Below are 21,937 nucleotides of genomic sequence, written 5' to 3'. Positions count from 1 at the left end.
TTGCTAACTATACACTTTAGGCATTTAATTTAGTTGATGCTCCGTCCTACGATGGTGGTCGAAAATAGCCCATCTACTTTTACACAAAAGGTCAGATCTTTATCGGTTATGTTTGGCGTGCGACGACAACGTCGTATGATAAGGTATAAACCGGGCTTAAAAGGTTGACATTAAATGAACTGGCTGCTGGTCTGCGGTCACTTGACACAATATCACTAACCGAAGCCCTGAGAGCATACAGGTTGAGTGGGCACGGTACTTAAATTGGTGCAAGTATGGGTAACTGTAGTACCAAGGAAGATTGAGCACCTCGGTGTAAAATTGCCATTTTTCTCTTCTCAAAATGCAAAAAAATAAATACAAAATATATAATGTATACATGACATAAACAAGAAGGTGAAGGATAAATAGACCTGATAACGATGTACCGTGCATACTTTACATGACAAAATATGGGCTACACATATGTCCCTAGTGCCCCTGTTAAAGTATACATGATTTTAACTGCATGCACAATTGCACATTGAACAGTAAGTAGCCTGCATCATAAATGTATCGGGCCATCATTTTCAGAATGTAGCCTTCAAATTCTTGTATCATACTAAATGACATATGTTGTGCCAATTATTGAAGTATACAAGATTATTTGTATTTTGCCCCATGTATAAAACAAATGTAAGAAAAAATGGTGCCCAGCCCCAGAGTTATCAGGTGCCCACTGTACCCTGCCAAAAATCATAGACTCATCAACCAATCTACCCTGAATTTGAATCACTTATTGAGAGGCATCTACACACAACCCACAGGGGGCTCCACAGTAGCCGCAATTTGCAACTCTAGATTTTTTTATAATGGGATGAATCTAGAGTTGCAATACCCTCCATTGACTCCCCACTCATCATTTTGCGTTTGCGATCTGCTTGTCTTAAACGACGTTAAACTCACCAACATTGCAGCTGTAGTCCAAGCTTGAATTATTCTCTTTCAATCTGCCGAGCTTGTTTTTCATAAAAATCCCCCGTAGACATGTTATGAGCTACTTTCTGTCAAGAAATTCTGTGCAAGTGATTATTTTTCTAAGTGCTGGAGTTTGGAAGCGCTCGTCGTAAGTCACTGAACGTCCCTGCAGGCATCTGTTTCGCATTTGCACATAATGCAGGAGGCAGAAGCGCGACCCCTTAATACAAACGAGCGCTTCCAAACTCCAACATTTCTTCTTCTTGACAGAAAGTAGCTCATAACATGTCTACGGGGGATTTTTATGAAAAACAAGCTCGGCAGATTGAAAGAGAATAATTGTCTCCACCAGGCCGAAGGCATGGGGAGAGAGTATGTTTTGCACTCCGTGTGTGTGTGTGTGTGTGTGCGTGTGCGTGTGTGCGTGTGTGCGTGTGCGCGCGCATGCGCGCGCGCGTGCGTCCATCCTTCCGTCCGTTACCAGCTAATCTCTGCCACCGTTGGCCCGATCCATGCCAAACTTTGCACACACACTCCCTGGATGCCAACGACGAACCTCTGCCCCAAATATTCCTCAACGGCCTGTTATAGCGCCACCATGAGGCCCATTTAGACAAAACACATTTCTGTAGATTACTCGTACACATTTTATCCATACATCACACAATTCGGTATACACTATCTAGTGTATCATGTGATCAACACGGATCTGCACCATTTCCCATCTTCCATCCTGATTGGCTAAGATTGCCTTCCAAAGCTCACATGATTGGTCCGTTTCGAACAAAATGGTGGACATGCCACTCATTTCTTCCCCAAATCAGCCTCAAGGTCCTGTTTTTAGCTATAACTGCATCAATCTGTATACAACTTATGTATGCGCACTCCCTAGAGGCCATGGAAAAACATTGTCCCTGCATCCCTCCACATCTGCCGGTTATAGCGCCACCATGAGGCCGATTTCTGCAAAACACATTGCTTATGTTAGTCGCACAGATTTCATCCAAATGTCACGCAAATCGGTACACATGATCTCTGTAGTCATGTGATCAAGACGAGTCTGTTGGATTTCTCAGATTCTACACTGATTGGCTAACATTGCCTTCCAAAGTTTTCAGGAGTGGCCCGTTTTGTACGAAATGCTGCACATGTCCTGCTCATCCAGAATTCTATCCTCATGCTATGAGTGATCTGGCTCTGCATTTCCTCAACAAAATGAAGAAAATTGTTGCAAAAAAAATAACAAACAAAAAAACATGTTTATATTACTCTTAAACATTTTGCCAAACATCTCACACAGTCCTATCCTCCTGGTGGAGACCTGTGCCCAGAAGGGCACTTTTTCTAGTTCAAGCTTGGACTACAGCTGCAATGTTGGTGAGTTTAACGTTGTTTAAGACAAGCAGATCGCAAACGCAAAATGATGAGTGGGGAGTCAATGGAGGGTATTGCAACTCTAGATTCATCCCATTATAAAAAAATCTAGAGTTGCAAATTGCGGCTAGCTCCACAGATGCTGCTATAATGCCACTGTTGCAGAAACACAAGATTATAACTTTTTATTTTTGAGTGATAGACAGCTATGTGTGTGGCTGTGTCGGTCCCTGTGTCCCTGTGTCCCAGCTTGAAAATAGTGTTATAGAGTTTGTTCACCAAGTGTCACTGTTGCACAGACACACACAGGCCAGGGAGGAGGGCTTGTACAGTACAGTTACCACTCACTTCAGACGGGTCTGATTTTTGAGAGGTGCAACCACTCCTATACGGAGCTTTGTGTGTCGCTGGCTGGCTGTGTCCCTCTGTCCGAGCACGGAAATAGCGTTTGGTTGGTTTTCATCACCAAGTGTCACTTGTGCAGCCTAATACATACACATATTAACTGTATATATGATGATTTTGGGTGTGACAGTAAAGTAGAGTGACACTACAGTACAGTAGTGGGACCCCCTGGGTACCCCCACACGGTAACTTCTCGACCGTTTTGGACGTGGGGCAGCTCGCCGGAACCGGGCTGGCACCCTGGTCTAGTTCCTGTGCGTCTGGAAGTTCTGCGGACCCCCACACAGAGTTTCACCACTCACAGATTTTGAATTTCAATTTCTGCCAAGCAGCACTCTATAAAAGCTTGGATGATTTACATTTATAATATTGGGACAAATTTGCACTACTGTAAAGATGAAGTGGCGAGGAGGCGTCGCATCCGCTTTTTCGCTTGCTCATTTTCAGCGCTTCCGTGCTCCAGACCATATGACGGGAAGCATTTAAGATTTGTGGGAGGCAACTGTCTGGCTTGCGAGACTACAGAAACATTAATTCACCAAATTTGTACAAATGATCTCAGGATTTTGATCGACTAGGATCAATTCACTTTGTAGTTGGTTGTATTTGCTACTTCTCTACTAGCTACCGTAAAGAACGGCTGGGTTTCCTAAAGAAATGTTGTGTTGCACGTAGCTTGAACACACCCCTCTAGGCCGCAAACAGAAGCCTGTGTGCGGCCTAATTGGCTGCATGGCAGCCAATCAGACACTATGTCCTTTTTTGGGAAACACTGTCAAACACAACAACATAGATTACTTAGATTAGAGCACAGCCATACCTGTCCTCATTGCGCATGTAAGGCCTCCTGCATGAATACATTTAGAAGCAAACCCTTTCCCTAAAGCCTCTTTAGCCTACACACACCTGTCGACATGTGGCAGTAGTAAAACCATTCGCAGAGAAATGTGTGACGTCAGTGATGACTTTCTTCATCTAATTTAAGTATAAAAACGTTGAAATGAATCAAACGTGTGTGTGTGTGTGTGTGTGTGTGTGTGTGTGTGTGTGTGTGTGTGTGTGTGTGTGTCGGCAAGGTAAATGTAGGCATATATGAAATCACTACTGTTGTGCAAGTGAATTCAATTGAATAACATTCGATTGTGGGTTAATACATATAGGCCTAGACAAGGTGGTTAAATGGGAGGCTATTGTGCAGTCAAAGTTACCAATACAAGCTAGTTAATTCAGCATTATTTTATTGACCGGTCAGGCCGGTATGGTAGGCCTCAGGCCTACCAATATAGGCCTCGGGCCTACCATAGGCCGCAGGCCTACCATACCAGCCTCATTGCGTGGCACATCTATGCACGGAATATCTATGTTCACAGTGAAAGGGCGTGTTGTTGAGAAGAACCACACGCATACTCACTATGCGTATTTCCTTTGGGAAACCCAGCCAACCTTAGTAGACACTTTTGATTGGCTGCCTCTAGGCTGCCTCTAAGCCAATGGGAGACTTACACTTACCCATAAAACCCATAATCTGAATGGCATAAAACCCATACTCTGAACACAGCAACGTGAACAAACTGATTAAAATGTTCATAAATGAGAGCTTGCTGCACCTGGCAGTTATGACGGAGTCATTCTTGTTTTCTGTCTTCTACCATTGTTATCATCTGTGTTGACTCACACTAAGATCAATTTGTAATGAGCGTTTCTAACACTGCTGTGTATTTTCAGGGTACGAAAACGACGACAACCTGAGAGAAAAAGGACGGCTCTGGGCTAAACAAGATGGCTAGCTAAATGGTTGGCCAGTACTTGGATGCCATCCGGCCAACTTTGCCCGTGAGACCTGCAAGTCTAAGCCCACATTTGCTAAAGGGATATGTGCTTATAGTCCCATTTCTTTAGCCTGCAAAATCTATTTAGTCTTTTGAGACTCTGTGCAATGTTCACAGCGAAAACAGTTTATTGAAGACTCCTCGGTTTCAATGATTTGAATAAATTGCCTTTTTGGACAATTGTTATCCGAGGGAAGGACAATCCTCAAACCTTGCATAAGATCCCCCTGAGGAGGACTAGACTCTTTTACTCGAACACTTGTAGACATTTCTCTGCTTTTTGAAGCAGACAAATTGAGTAAATATGAGCACCGTCAGAACAGAGACCCCAGTGATTTTGGGCCTGTCCAACCAGAATGGACAGCTCCGAGGTTCCGTTAAGCCTGTTGGAGGACCAGGTGGAGGAGGAGGAGGAGGCCCGCAACAACAGCAACTAAGCCAGATAAAAGGCTCCAGCACAATCAACAATGGTAGCTCCCAGTCAGCCCCCACAGCCAACACTGTCATCAAGTGAGTTCAAGTTAAATATGTCTACGACTATGCATTATTATTATCCGATTATTTTATCAAATTACTTTTTCAATGTATTGGAATAGTATTGAAGTGTGTTTGTTTTTATATTGTTGCTGTCGGGCAGAAACATCCTATATCCATATTTAAACTCTATAGTAAATTAATGCCCTACTTGATCATCTTCCAAACCTTGAAACGTGGTGGGGAGCTTATAGATCTGCTACTTTTGCTATTTTCTTTTAATCCTGAAAAGTATGTTTTGGACATGAGGGTTTTGTTTGTGTGTGTGTGTGTACACATGATCTACAGCGTACTGTATACCCATCTTACATTTTGACTTGTGTGCTTATTTCCACTCCGTTCAACAGGCCTGGAGATGACTGGAAGAAAAATTTGACACTCCCCCCGAAAGACACAAGGATGAAAACTTCGGTAGGTCCATAACATATTTGATACCTTTATGCTCATATGCAGTTCCCGGTTGTAAGATATATTTGCCTCATTCAACACATAAATGGCTCAATTTCTCACTTTCCATTATAAAACTAGCCACTTCAACCCTGACATCCCTTCCAAAATGGCACTTGTACACGCTTGTAGGAATAGCATAGGAAAGATAACGGACAAATGTTGATCAAAATAATAATTATTCTACATCCTCTAATTGTGTAGACTTCTTGTAAATTAACTTAAGTAATGCAGATGTTTAACAATAATTAAACTCTTGAAATGGACCCATAAGGGTCCACTTCACTTGGTTTAATTTTACACTCAAGAGTTAAAGATCTATAAAGCCAAATTCCAATACCCCAAATCTCGGCTATCTTGAACAGATAGTTACGTTTTTAATACACCAACACACACACACACACACACACTCTCAACGCGACTATTGACGGGACCGCTATGGGCCATCTAACACAATCTTTGCTTAGAATTGGACGTTATGATTTAGATCAAGAGTTATTCATGTGCCCAGGCGGTGGCGTAACCGTCTGGGCACCCGACTGGTAATCCAGTCGCAGTGTGCCGCGGGTTCGACTCCCGAGCCCGACACGGCCTTTACTGCATGTCTTCCCCCATCTCTCTCCCGTTTCCTGTCAGCCTACTGTCTGTCCCTTCAAAAACCAATAAAAGGCGTAAGCCGCAAAGAAATGTCTAAAAAAAAAAAAAAGTTATTCATGTTTTAAGATTTTCGGTCTCATCGGCCAAAATGTGGGGGAACATTTTCGATGACGTCCCACCGGAATCTTTTTTCCGGTTTTGATATCAATAAATCTCCGTCCTCTTATCAATCTCTGTCCTTAGCGCTGGGCGTTACTAATTGATTGAACGGAGAACTCCGTCCTTGCCGCTCGGGCGGCTAACTAACTGCTATCTTTGTCAAACAAAACTGTCTGAGGTTTTTTTTGATCAATGCCCACTTCAAAGAGCGTCTGATCTTACACGTGGAGAAAATTAATTAATAATGAACATAACGGCCGCTCTGACAACTAGCTCAACTATGAGCACAGAGCAGCCTGCCTGCTTCGTGCACTGCTTGCTGAATGACTGAGGAGCAGACTCAGCGGAGTGAGAGAGAGAGGCGGGGCTATCGTGGTGCGTGCATGTCTCTCAACCGCTCTTTCAAACTTTACTGCGCGTTGCGTTAAGTGTGTGTGTGTGTGTGTGTGTGTGTGTGTGTGTGTGTGTGTGTGTGTGTGTGTGTGTGTGTGTGTGTGTGTGTGTGTGTGTGTGTGTGTGTGTGTGTGTGTGTGTGTGTGTGTGTGTGTGTGTGTGTGTGTGTGTGTGTGTGTGTGTGTGTGTGTGTGTGTGTGTGTGTGTGTGTGTGAAAATAAGTTTAAAAAATAGACATGCGTGCGTTCATTGCGTTGTAATTATTACATTCTAAAATGCATGTTCTAAATTCATGCCACGGCAATTTGGAATGGAACGCATCCAACCTCAAGGTGGGTGTGTCTGACTCCGAAGCACACAGTGCGCATGTGCACGCACAGTCACACCGGCTACATCATGGAGGCTCTCTTGAGCCCCGAAAGGAAAGTCAGCTGTGAGACATTTTTGCTGTGTCGACGACTCCGGTAAGAATGTCGGTGCCGCTAAATGCACTAATATTATGCAACCCTCCGCTGTGTCGGAGAGGTGGGGTGACGCTCATCAGTCTCATGTCATGGTGAAAATAAGCAATATAACATTGGACACACTATGGGTCCAAATCTATTCGATCCAATTTGCTCCGTTTCCGACGGGATCCAAACCTTCTCGGCTCCGTTTCGGACTGGATCCAATCCTCCTCTGCTGTTTCCGGCAGGGAGCGGTAAATTAGAATGTTTCTCGGCTCTGTTTGGTTCTGTCCAAATATCCTAAGCTCTGTTTCGGACCGGGTCCAATTGTATGGACCCGTGCTGCCCTCTACTCTATACTAGTGTATCTTCTGTTGTGGGGAAAGCTTTCGCAGCAAATGTCAGATAAAAACAGCTTGTTTATCGGTTATCTCCAAGCCTTCTTTCTCCACAGTAAGGATGCTGGGGTTTAAGTGTAGAAGATAGTTTCTTTGATTACAAACCTTCCAGTCACGCTGGTGATTCCCATGAGAAATTGAAATAGTTTCCCAGCTTAATAGCATAATAGTAGATACAAATAAATAAATAATAATACAAATAATTAAAGCTCTTGAATGTCTCCTGTAATGTAAGTCCTCATTTGACTGATAGCGTGTTCTGTAGCAGGGGTCACCGGGGGGTGTTAATAGATTCTGGCGGCCAGATTTTGGAAAACAGCGCGTCCATTTGGTACCTCGTTATAAAAGACCCAAAACGGCTCGGTTGACACTATCTAACATAATCCTACTGTTGGTGTTACTATATCATATCATTTGTGTGCATTAAAATGAGCGTCTCTGCAAAGGGCTTACATGTGGAATGATGATCCCAGTGATCATCATGATCACCACCTTGGAGATCTGCTATACAAATCACTAATCAATTTACAGTAGGTGATAAATGTTTGTTTAGGCTACTATAGTGCTGTACGAATGCAATGCAGCATAAAACGACAATGGATATTTTACTTGTCAACATGTCGCTACATGACTGACTGTCATGATCATCAAAAGGTTATCAAATAATCAGTTTTCTGGTTTAAAACTGACTGTCTATTTACTTTAACTTGATGAATTGTTTTTACTGCTATACAGGATGTGACTGCGACTAAAGGCAACGAATTTGAAGATTATTGCTTAAAGAGGGAGCTTCTCATGGGAATCTTTGAGATGGGCTGGGAAAAACCATCTCCGATCCAGGTACGCATTTGGATTTTCAGTTGTCAGACCAGGACTGACACTCAAATCAGGGATGCAACAGTTGATTGTGAAAATGAAGAAAAGAAAATCGATAAATGATTGTCAAATGTAGCAAAATAGCAGATCTACAACTTCACAACGTGCCATGTTGTGATTGTGAGTTAAAAAGATAAACGCTAACTTGCAGCCATAACTTGGATTTCATGTTGGTCCCCAGGAGGAGAGCATTCCCATTGCACTGTCAGGAAGGGACATCTTGGCCAGAGCCAAGAACGGCACAGGAAAGAGTGGAGCCTACCTCATCCCCTTACTTGAACGCATCGACCTGAAGAGGGACTGCATACAAGGTGAGACGTGACTCTGTTTACCACTTAAACCCTTAGTTTAAACCCTATTTACTTAATTGAGTTCCTGGCTGAAAATGGCTGATTTACAAGCTCCAGTCATCCCGGTGTATGGAGAATTGGGATGACAGGAGACGCCAATGGAGGGCTCACCTGAGGAAATGTAGAAAGAGAAGCTTACAATGTGTTGGGAGCTTGTAGATTAGCTATATCCGCTTAACATTTGCGCCAGAATATTTTCTGTGCATGACTGTATAGTCTAGGGATCTGAACGACTCTGTATGTGGCGAGTCAACAGCATTTACTGACGTGTCGATCGATTTATTTTTCTTCAGTTGACAGGAGAGCGCAACTGTGCATTGACTGCATTCAGCACCACTAGTTCTGCAGCTGCACCCATCATGTTTAGAATTTGCAACAAAGCCCCAATTGGCTCTGCGTCGATTGGATCTGTAGCAAATTTGAATCTGAAACGTATCATCTGTCGGATGGAAACCTCATATGTCCATATGTTACTTTTTCAGGATTCAAATTCAAAACTAGCAAAAGTAGCAATCTACAAGCTCAAAACGTGTCTCTTCGTGCCGCGTTTCGAGCTTGTAGAGCTTCTACTTTTGATGCGTTTGTGTGACACTTGATCAAGTTTTACATTAATTTCCAAAAAAACACAGTTCGAATAGAGGTTTCTGCCCGACAGAAACCTGGGGTTACAGTTATGAACAAGAAGCCCATTTAATTGGGACACTAGGGTCATGTGGCTAAACCAGGTTAAAGCCTTAATTAAATTCTTTCTTGTCTAGCTGAGCTGACGGTGTCAGCCAAATAATTGCGATGTCCCCAGTTTGGTTTTCTGCTCGCTCTGTGCCCTCAGCCTCTTGTCTCTTCACTGTCTTGTCTTAACAAGCAACCACTGACAGACGGTAAATGATAAATCCTATTTATGAATTATTTATGTCAGTGCTTCTCATTGTCAAGATCGCCCAAATTGGGGTATCGGGCTGCGGACCCCCATCTGAAAGGTTTTCTGCTAGGGAAGCATACCATTTTCAGGTTTCTGATCCAGTCGGGAGCGTAAAGAACCTAGTGGTCACTGGGTTGTAGTCATCAGAAAGATGAAAGATGTGTTTTTCTGTCATAAATAAATGTGTCTTCCTCTGTCTGTGCCTCCAGCTCTGGGCATCGTGCCTACCAGAGAACTGGCTCTGCAGGTGAGCCAAATCTGTATCCAGGTCAGCAAACATATGGGCGGGGTAAAGGTCATGGCAACCACAGGCGGAACCAACCTTCGTGATGACATCATGAGACTTGACGAAACAGGTAAGATGCTACAGTATGTAATGTAATCTTGAGGATTAACTGTACATTTGGTTTGTTACCTAACCCCCATAGATCTGTTCACACATACTTGGAACTGTGTTTGTTAGGGTTCTCATGAAAATAAATCCCTTTATCAAAAGACAAGATAATTGAACTGCGACCACATAAACACTAGCGTCACTATTCTGGGGCAAAGATTCTGTGAAAATAGCTGATCTACAAGCTCACAACCATAGGCATCTATAAAAAATAGATGCCTCATTGGCCGCTGCAGTTCGTTGGAGCCATGTGTGTTGAAGGATGGGCGGAACAAGGCACACCACGTCACGCTGCCACTCAAGTTCATTCAAGTTTTATTTTTTCTCTTAAGTAATTAAACTCATTTTCAGTGTCGTCGAGTAATACAATATCATGGGGGCCTTGTGCATATATACATGGAGGTATGCTCGTTATGGTTTTATGGATAATGAGTACCTTATCAATCAGGCTTTTATCAAGCCCAGCAGTCCACCATTGAGCCTTTTCTATTTTGTGGAAAGACAAAATATGAACACATTTTAATATTGTAAAACAACCAGGGCAGGAATTTCACGGCGGCCACGGCGGCCATGGCCGTCGTTGCCCCTCTCTTTGGCCTTGTGCCCCTCGAAAAAGTATATGCCCAGACGGCCACAGTGGCCGCGGTGCCCATGTGCCCCGACCGGCGCCCACAGCAGTTCATTTTACCGTTTGTCCTCTGCGCAATGTTCCAGTCATTACGGTAACCTTCCCCAAACGTCTCGCGCAGACTTGTATTGTCTGTAGGCTATTGTAGTTGTGTTGCCATTTGCCAAGTGGTTTGATTCTTTCGCGTTACTTTGCCTCCTCCCTCCTCCTCCTCCGCTCCATGCACGCATACACGCACTGACAGCTCTCACTCACACTGACACTCAGCGCTTCAGGATTATTATCACACAGAGCCCGTGTGTTAAGACCAACGTGACTCGTCTTCATGGACATATAAACTCACAAAACAACACCACGCAACAGCATAGACTGCAGGACTCCTCCACCATTTACCACGCTATCGTCTGCTACGTTAGTTGACAGAGTAAATTGTTTAAACAGCCAACGCTGGCCACTACACGGCTAATATCGCTAGCCAAACGCTAGTAGCCAAGCACCAGAGCGCGCTCACTGTACACCACGCGTCGCTCGCTTAATAATCATTCATTTCTGTATCAATGCGGACATAACGTGGTACATGTTCATAAGCACACAATTGTACAAAATGCTTTTTACACTTGACTTATCTCCAGAGTCCTCAGTCCTGCAGCCCCACAATGCCATATGCCAGTCTAGCCTTAACATCTACATTTATATGTTATTCAATATATTACTTTAGCACAAAATATAGGCTTTTCTAAACCAAGCCCTCATTCAAAAGTTATGTAAGTAATTAAGTAAATGTTATTTATAAAGCACCTTTTGAAACAAAGTTAGAAGGTGCTGAACAATTTGCACAGTATAAACAATAGAAGAAAATTAAAAACAAGGAACATATCACACAGTTGTGACTATAGCAGAAGAAAAACAAACAAGGCAGAACAGAAACATAGGGCTATAAAAATGAATGTAGCCTATTTAAGAAGAACTATTCTGAACCAATGTTCGCCTTTAAATTAAAAAAAATGTAATCATCCTTAACCTTTAAGCTAAAATAATGATGACCGGGGACTTAAAATCATTGTTTTAATTGATGGCCTTCATGCCCTGGCACTTGGCCTTGTGCCCTCAAAAAGTTGACCACACTAAAGGCCAAGTGGCCTTGCCCCTAAAAGGATGAAATTCCAGGCCTGAAAACAACCATTCATTAATGTGCAATAAATGTTAAATTACTTTATATTTATGAATAGTACTGTAATTACTACCTGTAAGACACCTTAAAGGCAAGGAGCGACCACAGGGCTGAGACACTCTACCGGAATAATGTCACTTCATTATGTCGGCACTACAGCGGAGCGAACAGATGGTTAAATCTCTACCGAGTTCTGATGTCACTCACTCATCCCCTGGTCCAGGGCCGTAGAAGTTTCATTTTAAATTGTCTCATAAGCATTGTGGTCCAAAAATAAACGGTCTCAGCAATATTGTCAGGGAGTTGTCTGTGTCGTCACAACAGTCAGTAAGTGATATTTGATAGCGTCTGTTTATAGCGATATTTGATAGCGTCTGTTTATAGCTTAATTTGTAATAATTCGGCAGCAGTAACATTAGTGTTTTCTCTGTCGGTTGATTCTTTATATCCATATGAGTCAAACCACACGATCATGGGAAGTGGATGTGAAGTCCCTGGCATTCAAAATAACAAAAGCGATCTTTATAATCTTAATACTTGGGTACAAACCAACTATTTTATAAGAACAATATTGACGTAACTAAGATTTTACGAGTTAGCTATATTTTATATACACAGATTTAGAAGGAATAATTTCTATCCTTTTTTTCTTTTAACCAAAAAATATCTTGCACTACATTTTCTAACAGACAGAGAAACTGATAATTTGTCTACCGTCACTTTAAAAGCGCAATGTATCGTACGAAGGTGTCACGCGTCTTCTCACATGGGGTTGTCCTGCTTTTTTCTGCAACGGTAAACTAAGAAGTCATGCATTGATTACGTCACGGCTAGGCGACACTAGGGATGTGGAAAAAAAAGTCAAATCGACTATTTTCGAATACAAAATAATGGCAATGGAGACCTGCTGGGCTGCAAGCACCACATACCACACATAGGATGGTTGTCCCACTGCAGCAGCTGACGGCGACCGTGACTCGTCGCAGACATGCAAAGGTATTAGAAGATGCTCTTGATCTTCAGGCCAGTGGCGAATATATCGACGGTGCAACCGGTGCAATGCACCGGGGCCCAGCGCCCCCAAGGGGCCCATGAAGGGAAATGAAGAAAAAAAAAAAGTCAGTGATGTCATGTCACTGACTGGTTTATAAAAAGCTTCAAGTCCATACTACTTCTGTGTTGCATAACAGTGTCAGTGACATCACTGTCCACTCCTTCTTGGTATCTTTACCACCTTGTTTCAACACGTTACTGTGTTCATGCGCTGCCTGTCTAATGAAACACACTAGATGGGATTATTATGTCATGTCAGCATTATCAGAAGGGTAACTGGTACGGTCGCCCATTTTCCATCTCGCCCCACTACTCTACCTAGCTGTAAATAAAACATAATTCAGCCTAAACAAAATATTTGCACCGGGGCCCATTGCCAGGTCCATTCGCCACTGTTTCAGTCTCCATCCCTACTCCTACAGGCCCCTGGGAGACATGAGTGTATATGGTTAAAATGTAAAGTCAACTACATTACTGAAGTAAATGTACTTTGTTACTGTCCACCACTGACCATTTGTGCATGGTCTCTTTCTAGTACACGTGGTCATCGCCACTCCAGGGAGGATTTTGGACCTCATCAAGAAGGGAGTGGCAAAGGTCAACCAGGTGCAAATGATCGTGTTGGATGAGGTGAGTTTTTTTTTAACCGCTTTAACAGCTGCTGTCACACCCGTTTTGGGCAAGCCTAAAGTAAAAAAAAATGGTTACAAAAAGTAATAATCATTAACTGATAGCTGCAGGCAATCAATTTGTTAATGTTTTCCGGTATTAAGGAGAAGAAACCACTTGTAAACACTAAGTAGTACTTCATCAGTGAGACAATAAGTAAAGCGATCCAAGTACAGAGTAGCCTCGGTCCCAGCCTTACTCATCTGTGAAGCCTGGTCACAACCTAAGGCAGAGAGAAGCCTGGTCACAACCTAAGGCAGAGACTGTGAAGCCTGGTCACAACCTAAGGCAGAGACTGTGAAGCCTGGTCACAACCTAAGGCAGAGACTGTGAAGCCTGGTCACAACCTAAGGCAGAGACTGTGAAGCCTGGTCACAACCTAAGGCAGAGACTGTATCTAGAAGCCTGGTCACAACCTAAGGCAGAGACTGTATCTAGAAGCCTGGTCACAACCTAAGGCAGAGACTGTATCTAGAAGCCTGGTCACAACCTAAGGCAGAGACTGTATCTAGAAGCCTGGTCACAACCTAAGGCAGAGACTGTATCTAGAAGCCTGGTCACAACCTAAGGCAGAGACTGTATCTAGAAGCCTGGTCACAACCTAAGGCAGAGACTGTGAAGCCTGGTCACAACCTAAGGCAGAGACTGTATCTAGAAGCCTGGTCACAACCTAAGGCAGAGACTGTATCTAGAAGCCTGGTCACAACCTAAGGCAGAGACTGTATCGGCGGAAGCGTCGGGCCGGAACATCCGTCAGATGTATTTCCCCTGGATAAGATATTTTTTTGACCAATCGCAAAACTTGTTTCATTCACGGAGAATGTAAACTGATTTGTAAAGCGTCCACGTCATTTCCCTGAGCAGTACTTCCGCCAAAATCCCGCAACTACCGCCGCAAAAACATTATACACTCTACAGCGTAGGTCTTGCCCAGCGTGAGTACAGTTATACACTACCTGGTTTTACAGTTCTAACTTGGGCCCTGATCAGACAGACATCTGGAATGATAATCGCTTATAGGAATATAATCGCTATTTGCAGCCCTACTTGAGCCACTATGTTTTACAGTTTGCAACGCCAGGCCAGTCTATTGAATATTGTCTGTCTGTCTCCCTGCCATCAGGCTGACAAGCTCCTGTCTCAGGACTTTATGGCAATGATGGAGGAGCTTCTGGGCTACATGGCTAAACAAAGGCAGATCCTACTTTACTCTGCAACTTTCCCACTCAGCGTGCAGAAGTTTATGGTAGGTTTTGAGGTTTCGTTTCCTTTGTTTCACAAATGTTGGAATCTGTCCACCTATACCTTGTTTTGTTGTACAGTATATGGCACAGATGGGGCAGGAACTACGCAATATATTGAAAGAAGAAAGATCATTTCTTTGTTTTTTTTATGGAAGAAAATACAATATCTGGCATCTTCCTAAACAAGCTGTTAATATTTGCCAAATACCAGATATGAAAGTCGGGTTAGGACCTGAGCTTTTATTCTAAACAAGCTAATTCTCACCTTGCTGTCCTTTGCAGAATGCTTACTTGCAGAAGCCGTATGAGATTAACCTGATGGAGGAACTCACCTTGAAAGGAGTGACTCAGTATTACGCCTACGTGACTGAAAGGCAAAAGGTTCATTGCCTTAACACCTTGTTCTCCAGGGTAAGTGCTTATTCGCTTACATGAATCCAATATATTAATAGAAAACATAGTGTGTTATAAACAACACAGATGATGGTACTGTCAAACAAGTCTATAAAGCTATCTATGAAAGCTATGACATTTTTTGATGTGCAATACAATTTTATACAATGTAGTGTGGGTCCCTGCTTCAGATCTCTCTCAGCTAAGGGGTCCTTGGGCTGAAAAAAACGTTGAAGACCCCTGCTCTACACCAATTATCTTCGGTGAAATTGCCAATCTGCAAGCTCACAAAGCGTCAGAAGCTCATATCTCTTAATGCATGTCATTATCCACCTTTGTTTTTCCATTCCAGCTCCAGATCAACCAGTCGATTATCTTCTGCAACTCCTCTCAGAGAGTAGAGCTTTTGGCCAAGAAGATCTCCCAGCTGGGCTACTCGTGTTTCTACATCCATGCCAAGATGAGACAGGTCAGCTCACCAGCACCTGTTAGACATTTACAATGTAGCTGTCCAGCACAGTGCTCCTCAAAGTGGGGTCCAGTGACCCCAGGGGTCCTTTAAGGGATTCCAGGGGTTCCCCAGCAAAATTGTTCCGAACCGGGCCGGAACCCTGGCCGCGTTCCTGTGGGTCTGGAACACCCACACAGAGTTGCACCACTCAAGTTCACACATGCGTGATTTAAAAAATAATAATTCAGAAAGGAATTTTTGTATCATCCGATGAGCTTGGGGTTGCTATAGCTAGTGGTAAACAGGCCCGTGCCTGGACCAAGATGGCTGCGGCCATAGACTCCTGTGATGACCGATCTTAAAACGCCTTTTCTCACACAAAGTGTTTGATAAAAAACGGGATGTTAGCGGCTCATTACCAAATCGTTGCTACCTCCTGGTAATATTAATGCTATCTTGCTTACTGTAAGTGGCTCTGAATTAAGAGCACCTGCTAAATGCCTAAATTGTTGTTGTAACCTTCATATTAGTCTTTCATATTATATCTCTACAGGAGCACCGCAATCGTGTGTTCCACGACTTCAGAAATGGCCTCTGCCGGAATCTTGTCTGCACTGGTAAGTGACAGAGCCGGGTACCAGTATATTGGTTTATGTTCCGACTGAAGGAAAGTCCAGTTTGTTTCTCAAATTTTTGTTTCAGCCATTTCTTAATGCTCATTTGACCTGTCCTTCCACCCAGATCTCTTCACAAGAGGAATTGACATTCAAGCTGTCAACGTCGTCATCAACTTTGACTTTCCCAAGCTGGGGGAAACGTACCTTCATCGTATCGGCCGATCTGGTGAGCAACAAAAGTCTGAGTACCGTTTATTTTTTTGCTTAAAAAAAAAAAGTAAATAAAATGTATACAGTATATTACATGCAAAGGACGGCAGGAAATATGATGCTCACACAATACAACATACATATATCCACATTTGCATTGCTTTCCAAAACATCCGCTAAAACCCTGCAGCATTAGTTTCGGAGCGGTACTAAGGTGGTTTTGTTTTAACTGAATTCTGGGATTGCAGTTCTAACGGACCACAGAGCATAGACAGACCAGAGGTGTCACCAAACGGACTGCTAAAATGAATGTCACAAAGTATGGTTTTACGGTACTATGGTTTCATGGTGTTCGTTCCCCCCACCCACCCAGGCCGTTTTGGACATTTGGGTCTTGCCATCAACCTGATCACGTATGACGACCGCTTCAACCTGAAGGGCATCGAGGAGCAGCTAGGAACAGAGATTAAACCCATCCCCGGCATCATCGACAAGAGTCTATATGTGGCAGAGTTCCACAGCGAGACCGGGGAGCTTCTCAATCCCTGAGCAGGTGATGACCATAATCTTGGGAAATTGACATTCCAAACTATTTCATCCTCTTTTTGATCTAGAGAACCTTTTTTTCAAACCAGCTAGAAGAGTGGTTCAAATCTGATTTGAAAACCATTTTATTTTTTTGTGTGCTGTTCAGATTTATACAAAATAATCTGATTCCCACCTGGATAGGAGAAAAGCTGCTTTCATTCTGTAAGTCATTATAGTGCATGGTGGGAGGCACATACTCTTGCCTTTAGCAAGAGTAGGTGACAATACATTGCATTAATCAATCAACATGCAAAATCAATTTGATAAATATTGTATTTGGCAATGAAATGTAAGAATTGAGAACTTGAATGTGGGGTTGACAGTATAACAGAAATATAAAATACTCTCTCCCATTTCTCTCCACAGATCAATCCATCCTTCACGTCATCCCCACCCCTTCCCCCCGCCATCCCCCCCCCACCCTTTCAATTGTGTCTTGGGATTTTTATTTTTTATTATTTTATGTATAGCTTCCATCTGTCTTCCTGTTTTGGGTTCCACCACAAGGAATGTATATGGATGGATCCGTTTAGGATGAACTGGAGTCTGTTTCCACAAGGGGCTGTTCGTTTCGTTGCACCACTACATCCAGAAGACATCAGCACTGGGAGTGGAGGGAACGCAGGGGACCAAGTTGATTCATATTGTCCACCTGTCACCGGCACGACAGCACAGACAGACCCTTATCTCACCCCCCCGCCACGATTCTGTTTTTATGGATTTGTATCAAGTGCCTTAACAAGAAGCTTAACTTGTTCTGAAGTAATAACCCCCCTTTTTCCGCCATGTTGCTCACTTCATCCCAGAAAATCACGTGACTCGTTAATTCACTTCTAAACTAGGTGAATTCATAATCTGTCCATCTATCCGTTAACCACAGGGATCAAGCGGTCTGACTCGTCATTCTGACTGACTGAGCTGTGCATGAGTCTGACTGCTATATGAAAACGAACTTGGATTTTCCACGGACAGGGATGCTGGATAAGAGACAGCCAGAGACTGTCCGCTTGCATGTGGAGAAGCGTGTGCTTCTAAAAAAAATGACCCCAAGCTATCCCTCCCACCGTCTTCAACACCAGAACACTAACAGTTGATGAGAACTCTGCAGCCCATTGACAGACACCCTGAGTCACAGCGATTCCTGTCTCGGTGAAGTGTGAGGAGAAAAAAAAAAGCTATTTTATTTTTGTCCCGTGTCTTCACCTTCCTACGGATGGCCATAACTCTAATCTGCTAGCTGTGTGGCCCAAATGTGTCGGGCACACCTGTATACCTTGTATATACTTTATTTCCTTTTAAAGGTTGTTTTAAACAAGTTTGAAAGGCTGGCTGACAGAGCAAGAATCTTTTTTTTGTTTTTTTGGATTTGGATCTAGTTATCACTGGAGAGACTTTTCCCATAACTGCCAGTTAATCTTATTGAACAGCAACATTGGTCTGTGAATTTATTTATGATTTCCTTTTTGTTTTCCTTTTTTGTGAGAAATTGACACATTTTGTTCAGTCGGTAGTCTAGAGCTCTTGCCTTTGGACCACAAGTTCATGGGTTCGATCCCGGGCACCGCCAACTCGGCGTATGAGTAGCACGGCTTGGGTGTGGCAAGTCGTGCGGGAAGTACTGGGAGCTGATGGTAGGTGTGGCGCTCCACCTCAGCAATCCATCTCCCAGGGGTCTAGCGCATTGTAACGGGGACAGACTCCCCGTGTTGCCGGCTGATACTGACAATAAGCCACGCCCAACCTACTTCTTTTTCTTTTTAGATTCCACATTTGGATTGCATGAAATCCTTTGGAGGCAATTCACCATGTGTTTATTACCCCAAATTTGATGGCGCATGTGCAATTTTTCAAAGCTGCACACTTATTAATGTTGCCTCCAAATTATTGCGCTTTGATTATCATATTTGCGTTTCACCAGTGTTGAAAAGACTCAATTCTAGACAGATGGCTTTGTTAAGCCCTTGTGTGTTTGAATAATTTCTTTCTGTTGTCAGCAGCCTTGGCTTGTTGTCGTGACTCGTGAACACTCACTGGAACATTCAGCAATAGTGAGTCTGTGTTGAGAAGAGTCAAAAAAATATATTCATAACCTGTAGTAATACTACTTGCTGCAGTGCAGCTGAATTGGCAGAAGGAGAATTTCTGTCGATTCCTGGGGAGGTTTTTAGCTGTCCTGGGGAGGTGTTTAGCTGTTACATAGGATCTGTGTGGTGTTTGAGCACTGGTACATTATTTGCAAATATTTGGGAGAAAGATGCTCTTATCCCCCCCCCCCCCCCCCCTCTTTTTAAGAATGTTGGCCTAATATATCAAAATGAAATGTCTGACCCAACACGTAGCAGGAATTGATGTCTCGGTGCATTGCAAGTCAGCTGGCTTTTCTTAACCACCGCTTTCAGAAATTGTGGAAATAGCTGAGCTGTTTTTGTTAATTCTGTAATTGGCCTTGGAAAAAAAGAGGGATGCCAGATTGAAAAGTGGTGGGAAAACCAGTTTACAAACGTGCACAAATTTAAAGCATGTACAGAGATAATGGGTTCAGGCAATAATAATACTGACTGCACTGCATTTTGTACACCTGGCCACGGGGGGTGTATGGCAGTGGTGTGGGACATAATGGTCAGGAGGCTGGGAAGATTGGCATGAGGGATAATGATAAAACAATTTCCATTCATGGGACTGCTTGATAGAAAAAAAACTACAAAAAAATCTTTGCACCTCAGACTGCTCTGAGTGTGTATGCTTAATTTGTTGCCCTGTATGGAATATTTTGGGGATTGGGTTAGAAATAGTTGTGGTATACTTATGCAAAACTAACCTTTTTTAGCTTTACGGTCCTATGGTTGGTTTTGTTGAAGCCTGATTTATACTGTGTTGAGTGAGTGCTGTGTGCTAAACATTGCCGATTATACAAGCTCACAACAACCATTTTACGTGGCCAGACGGACATCCATTTTAGCCACAAAAGGTGCAACTGTTAAACGAGTTAATCGATTATATAAAAAAATGGGGCATCGGACTCATTATTTAAAAAAAACAATTCAAATTGATTTGATACATACATAATTAAACGTAATCAAAGATATTAATATAATGGCTAATCGATCGCCGCATCTTTCCACTGGTATGACTCCAAGTCACCGGCCACTTGTGAGCTTGTGTATTGGCTATTTTAGGCGCGCGACACCTGCATGCAACGGAGCATAAATTCTGGGGCCTTTCTGCAAATCAGGATTCACTAAAATGTTGAGATGCTCTTTTTTTTTTAATAGGTTCTAGTCAATGAGAAGTATTGCACACTTAAATCACTTAAATTGATGTTTTTTCATAGACTCTCATTGGCTAGGACTAGGGGTCCGCGTTCACTCATGTCTACTGTAAGGCCCTTCATACTTGCATTTCTCATTTGGATGTTTTTTTATGTTGGGGGGTGGGGGGTGGTCTGGGGTTAAACATTAAGAAATGCAACAGTAGACAATCGAACGGGACTCCGTCACAGGCACATGGCAGCTGTCTGTTTGCCTGTCACTGGCAGAAGTAACATCAGTCATCAATTATCCATTCAGATTTTTGATCACTTACGATACTGTGACGACGCTTGTCTTTTTTTTTTTAAATGGGCGTCACTTCCAGTGGCTAAGGCGTTGTTTTATCTTGAAGAATGAGACGAGAGCATCTCGTCGTCTATTTGGGTGACCACTTGATTGGATTTTGTGCAAATATTGAAATTGACTCATTCTTCAAGGTCTATGATTTTATTTTCGGGGAGGGATGTTTGTTTTGATGTATGCTGCCCTGATGCAAATGTGAATCCTCCTTGATATTCAACACATATGTTGTGTGCATCTTTAGTAGCCTGGTAAACCATCCCGTCGCAGAATTCACATTTCTCATTTGGAAATGTGAATTCCACGACCAGGATGGTATACCAGGCCATGTCTTTGGTGCATTCCAACATTTCTCCTGTCAAGAAGGATTCACTGGGGATTTCTCTCAACTGTCAAATTTGGAGTGTTAATGTAACTGTGTGCCATTTGCACACCGTTATATTAACATGGGGTTTTGCAGTATAGATGAATGCATCAGTAAATTTGAAACGGGGTGGGGACTCATTAATGAAGTCGGGCTGACCAATCTTAAAATCCAAAAGTAAAGGCTTGGGGTACAAATGGCCCCTCAAATTGGGATTTCTTTTGGTTATTCAATTAATGTGGTTTCAGCAGGGATGTTAATGGAAAATTACACCAAATTTATTGACACTTTGAATTGTCATTTGGACTCTTTTCAGTGGAGCAGTTTGCAGAATTGACGTGTGTGCCAAAACATGTCACAATATGAAGTGAATGTTTTTGTTGGAAAATAAAGCTCACTGAAATCCATGTGTGTGTGTGTGTATGAATGAATGTTTTCTTTTATCAGCTCGTCTATCAGCGTGTTGGGAGTTTCAGTCTCCCCCTCAACCTCTCCTCACTGATGGACTTCTGGTCTGACATACTCAAATCGTTGACTACAAGGTTTACCAACCTTTTTCAGGCTGCTACCCCCTCACCCCCCCCCCCCCAGTTTGAATCGGTTCCACAGCACTCTCTGCCTTTTCTATTCGCAGATGAGTAAGGCCTGGAACGAGGCTAGTTTCACATAGCCTTGCTAAAGCCAGACCGAATCAGACGTTTGCAAAAAAGAAATTGCCTGCTGGCACGACAGTGTGATTTGAGTCTGGCCACATACAAATAGTGAAAATAGCTCAACTACAAGCTCACAATGCCGCTTGTAGATCGGCTATTTTGACCATGTTTGCCTCTTTCTTATGCAATATTTGGCCAATTTGGTATTAA

The 21,937-nt window shown here is 43.0% G+C and overlaps 1 protein-coding gene across 1 annotated transcript; it reads left to right on the top strand.

Moving 5' to 3' along the window:
- Positions 1-4,869: 4,869 nt before the first annotated feature.
- On the top strand, positions 4,870-20,930 carry ddx6 (DEAD (Asp-Glu-Ala-Asp) box helicase 6; the record flags this gene model as incomplete). Its single annotated transcript, XM_079513598.1, has 13 exons — positions 4,870-5,075; positions 5,447-5,510; positions 8,275-8,379; positions 8,597-8,726; positions 9,894-10,040; positions 13,466-13,560; positions 14,723-14,845; positions 15,126-15,254; positions 15,589-15,705; positions 16,241-16,304; positions 16,429-16,530; positions 16,888-17,067; positions 17,469-20,930. 12 exons carry the CDS (start codon positions 4,870-4,872, stop codon positions 17,061-17,063), a joined length of 1,458 nt encoding a protein of 485 aa, XP_079369724.1. The 3' UTR covers positions 17,064-17,067; positions 17,469-20,930.
- Between the last annotated feature and the right edge of the window lie 1,007 nt (positions 20,931-21,937).

This window comes from Electrona antarctica (assembly GCF_951216825.1).
Source record: "Electrona antarctica genome assembly, chromosome: 11".
Lineage (NCBI taxonomy): Eukaryota > Metazoa > Chordata > Actinopteri > Myctophiformes > Myctophidae > Electrona > Electrona antarctica.
This window is presented reverse-complemented; position numbering and strand designations above follow the sequence as displayed.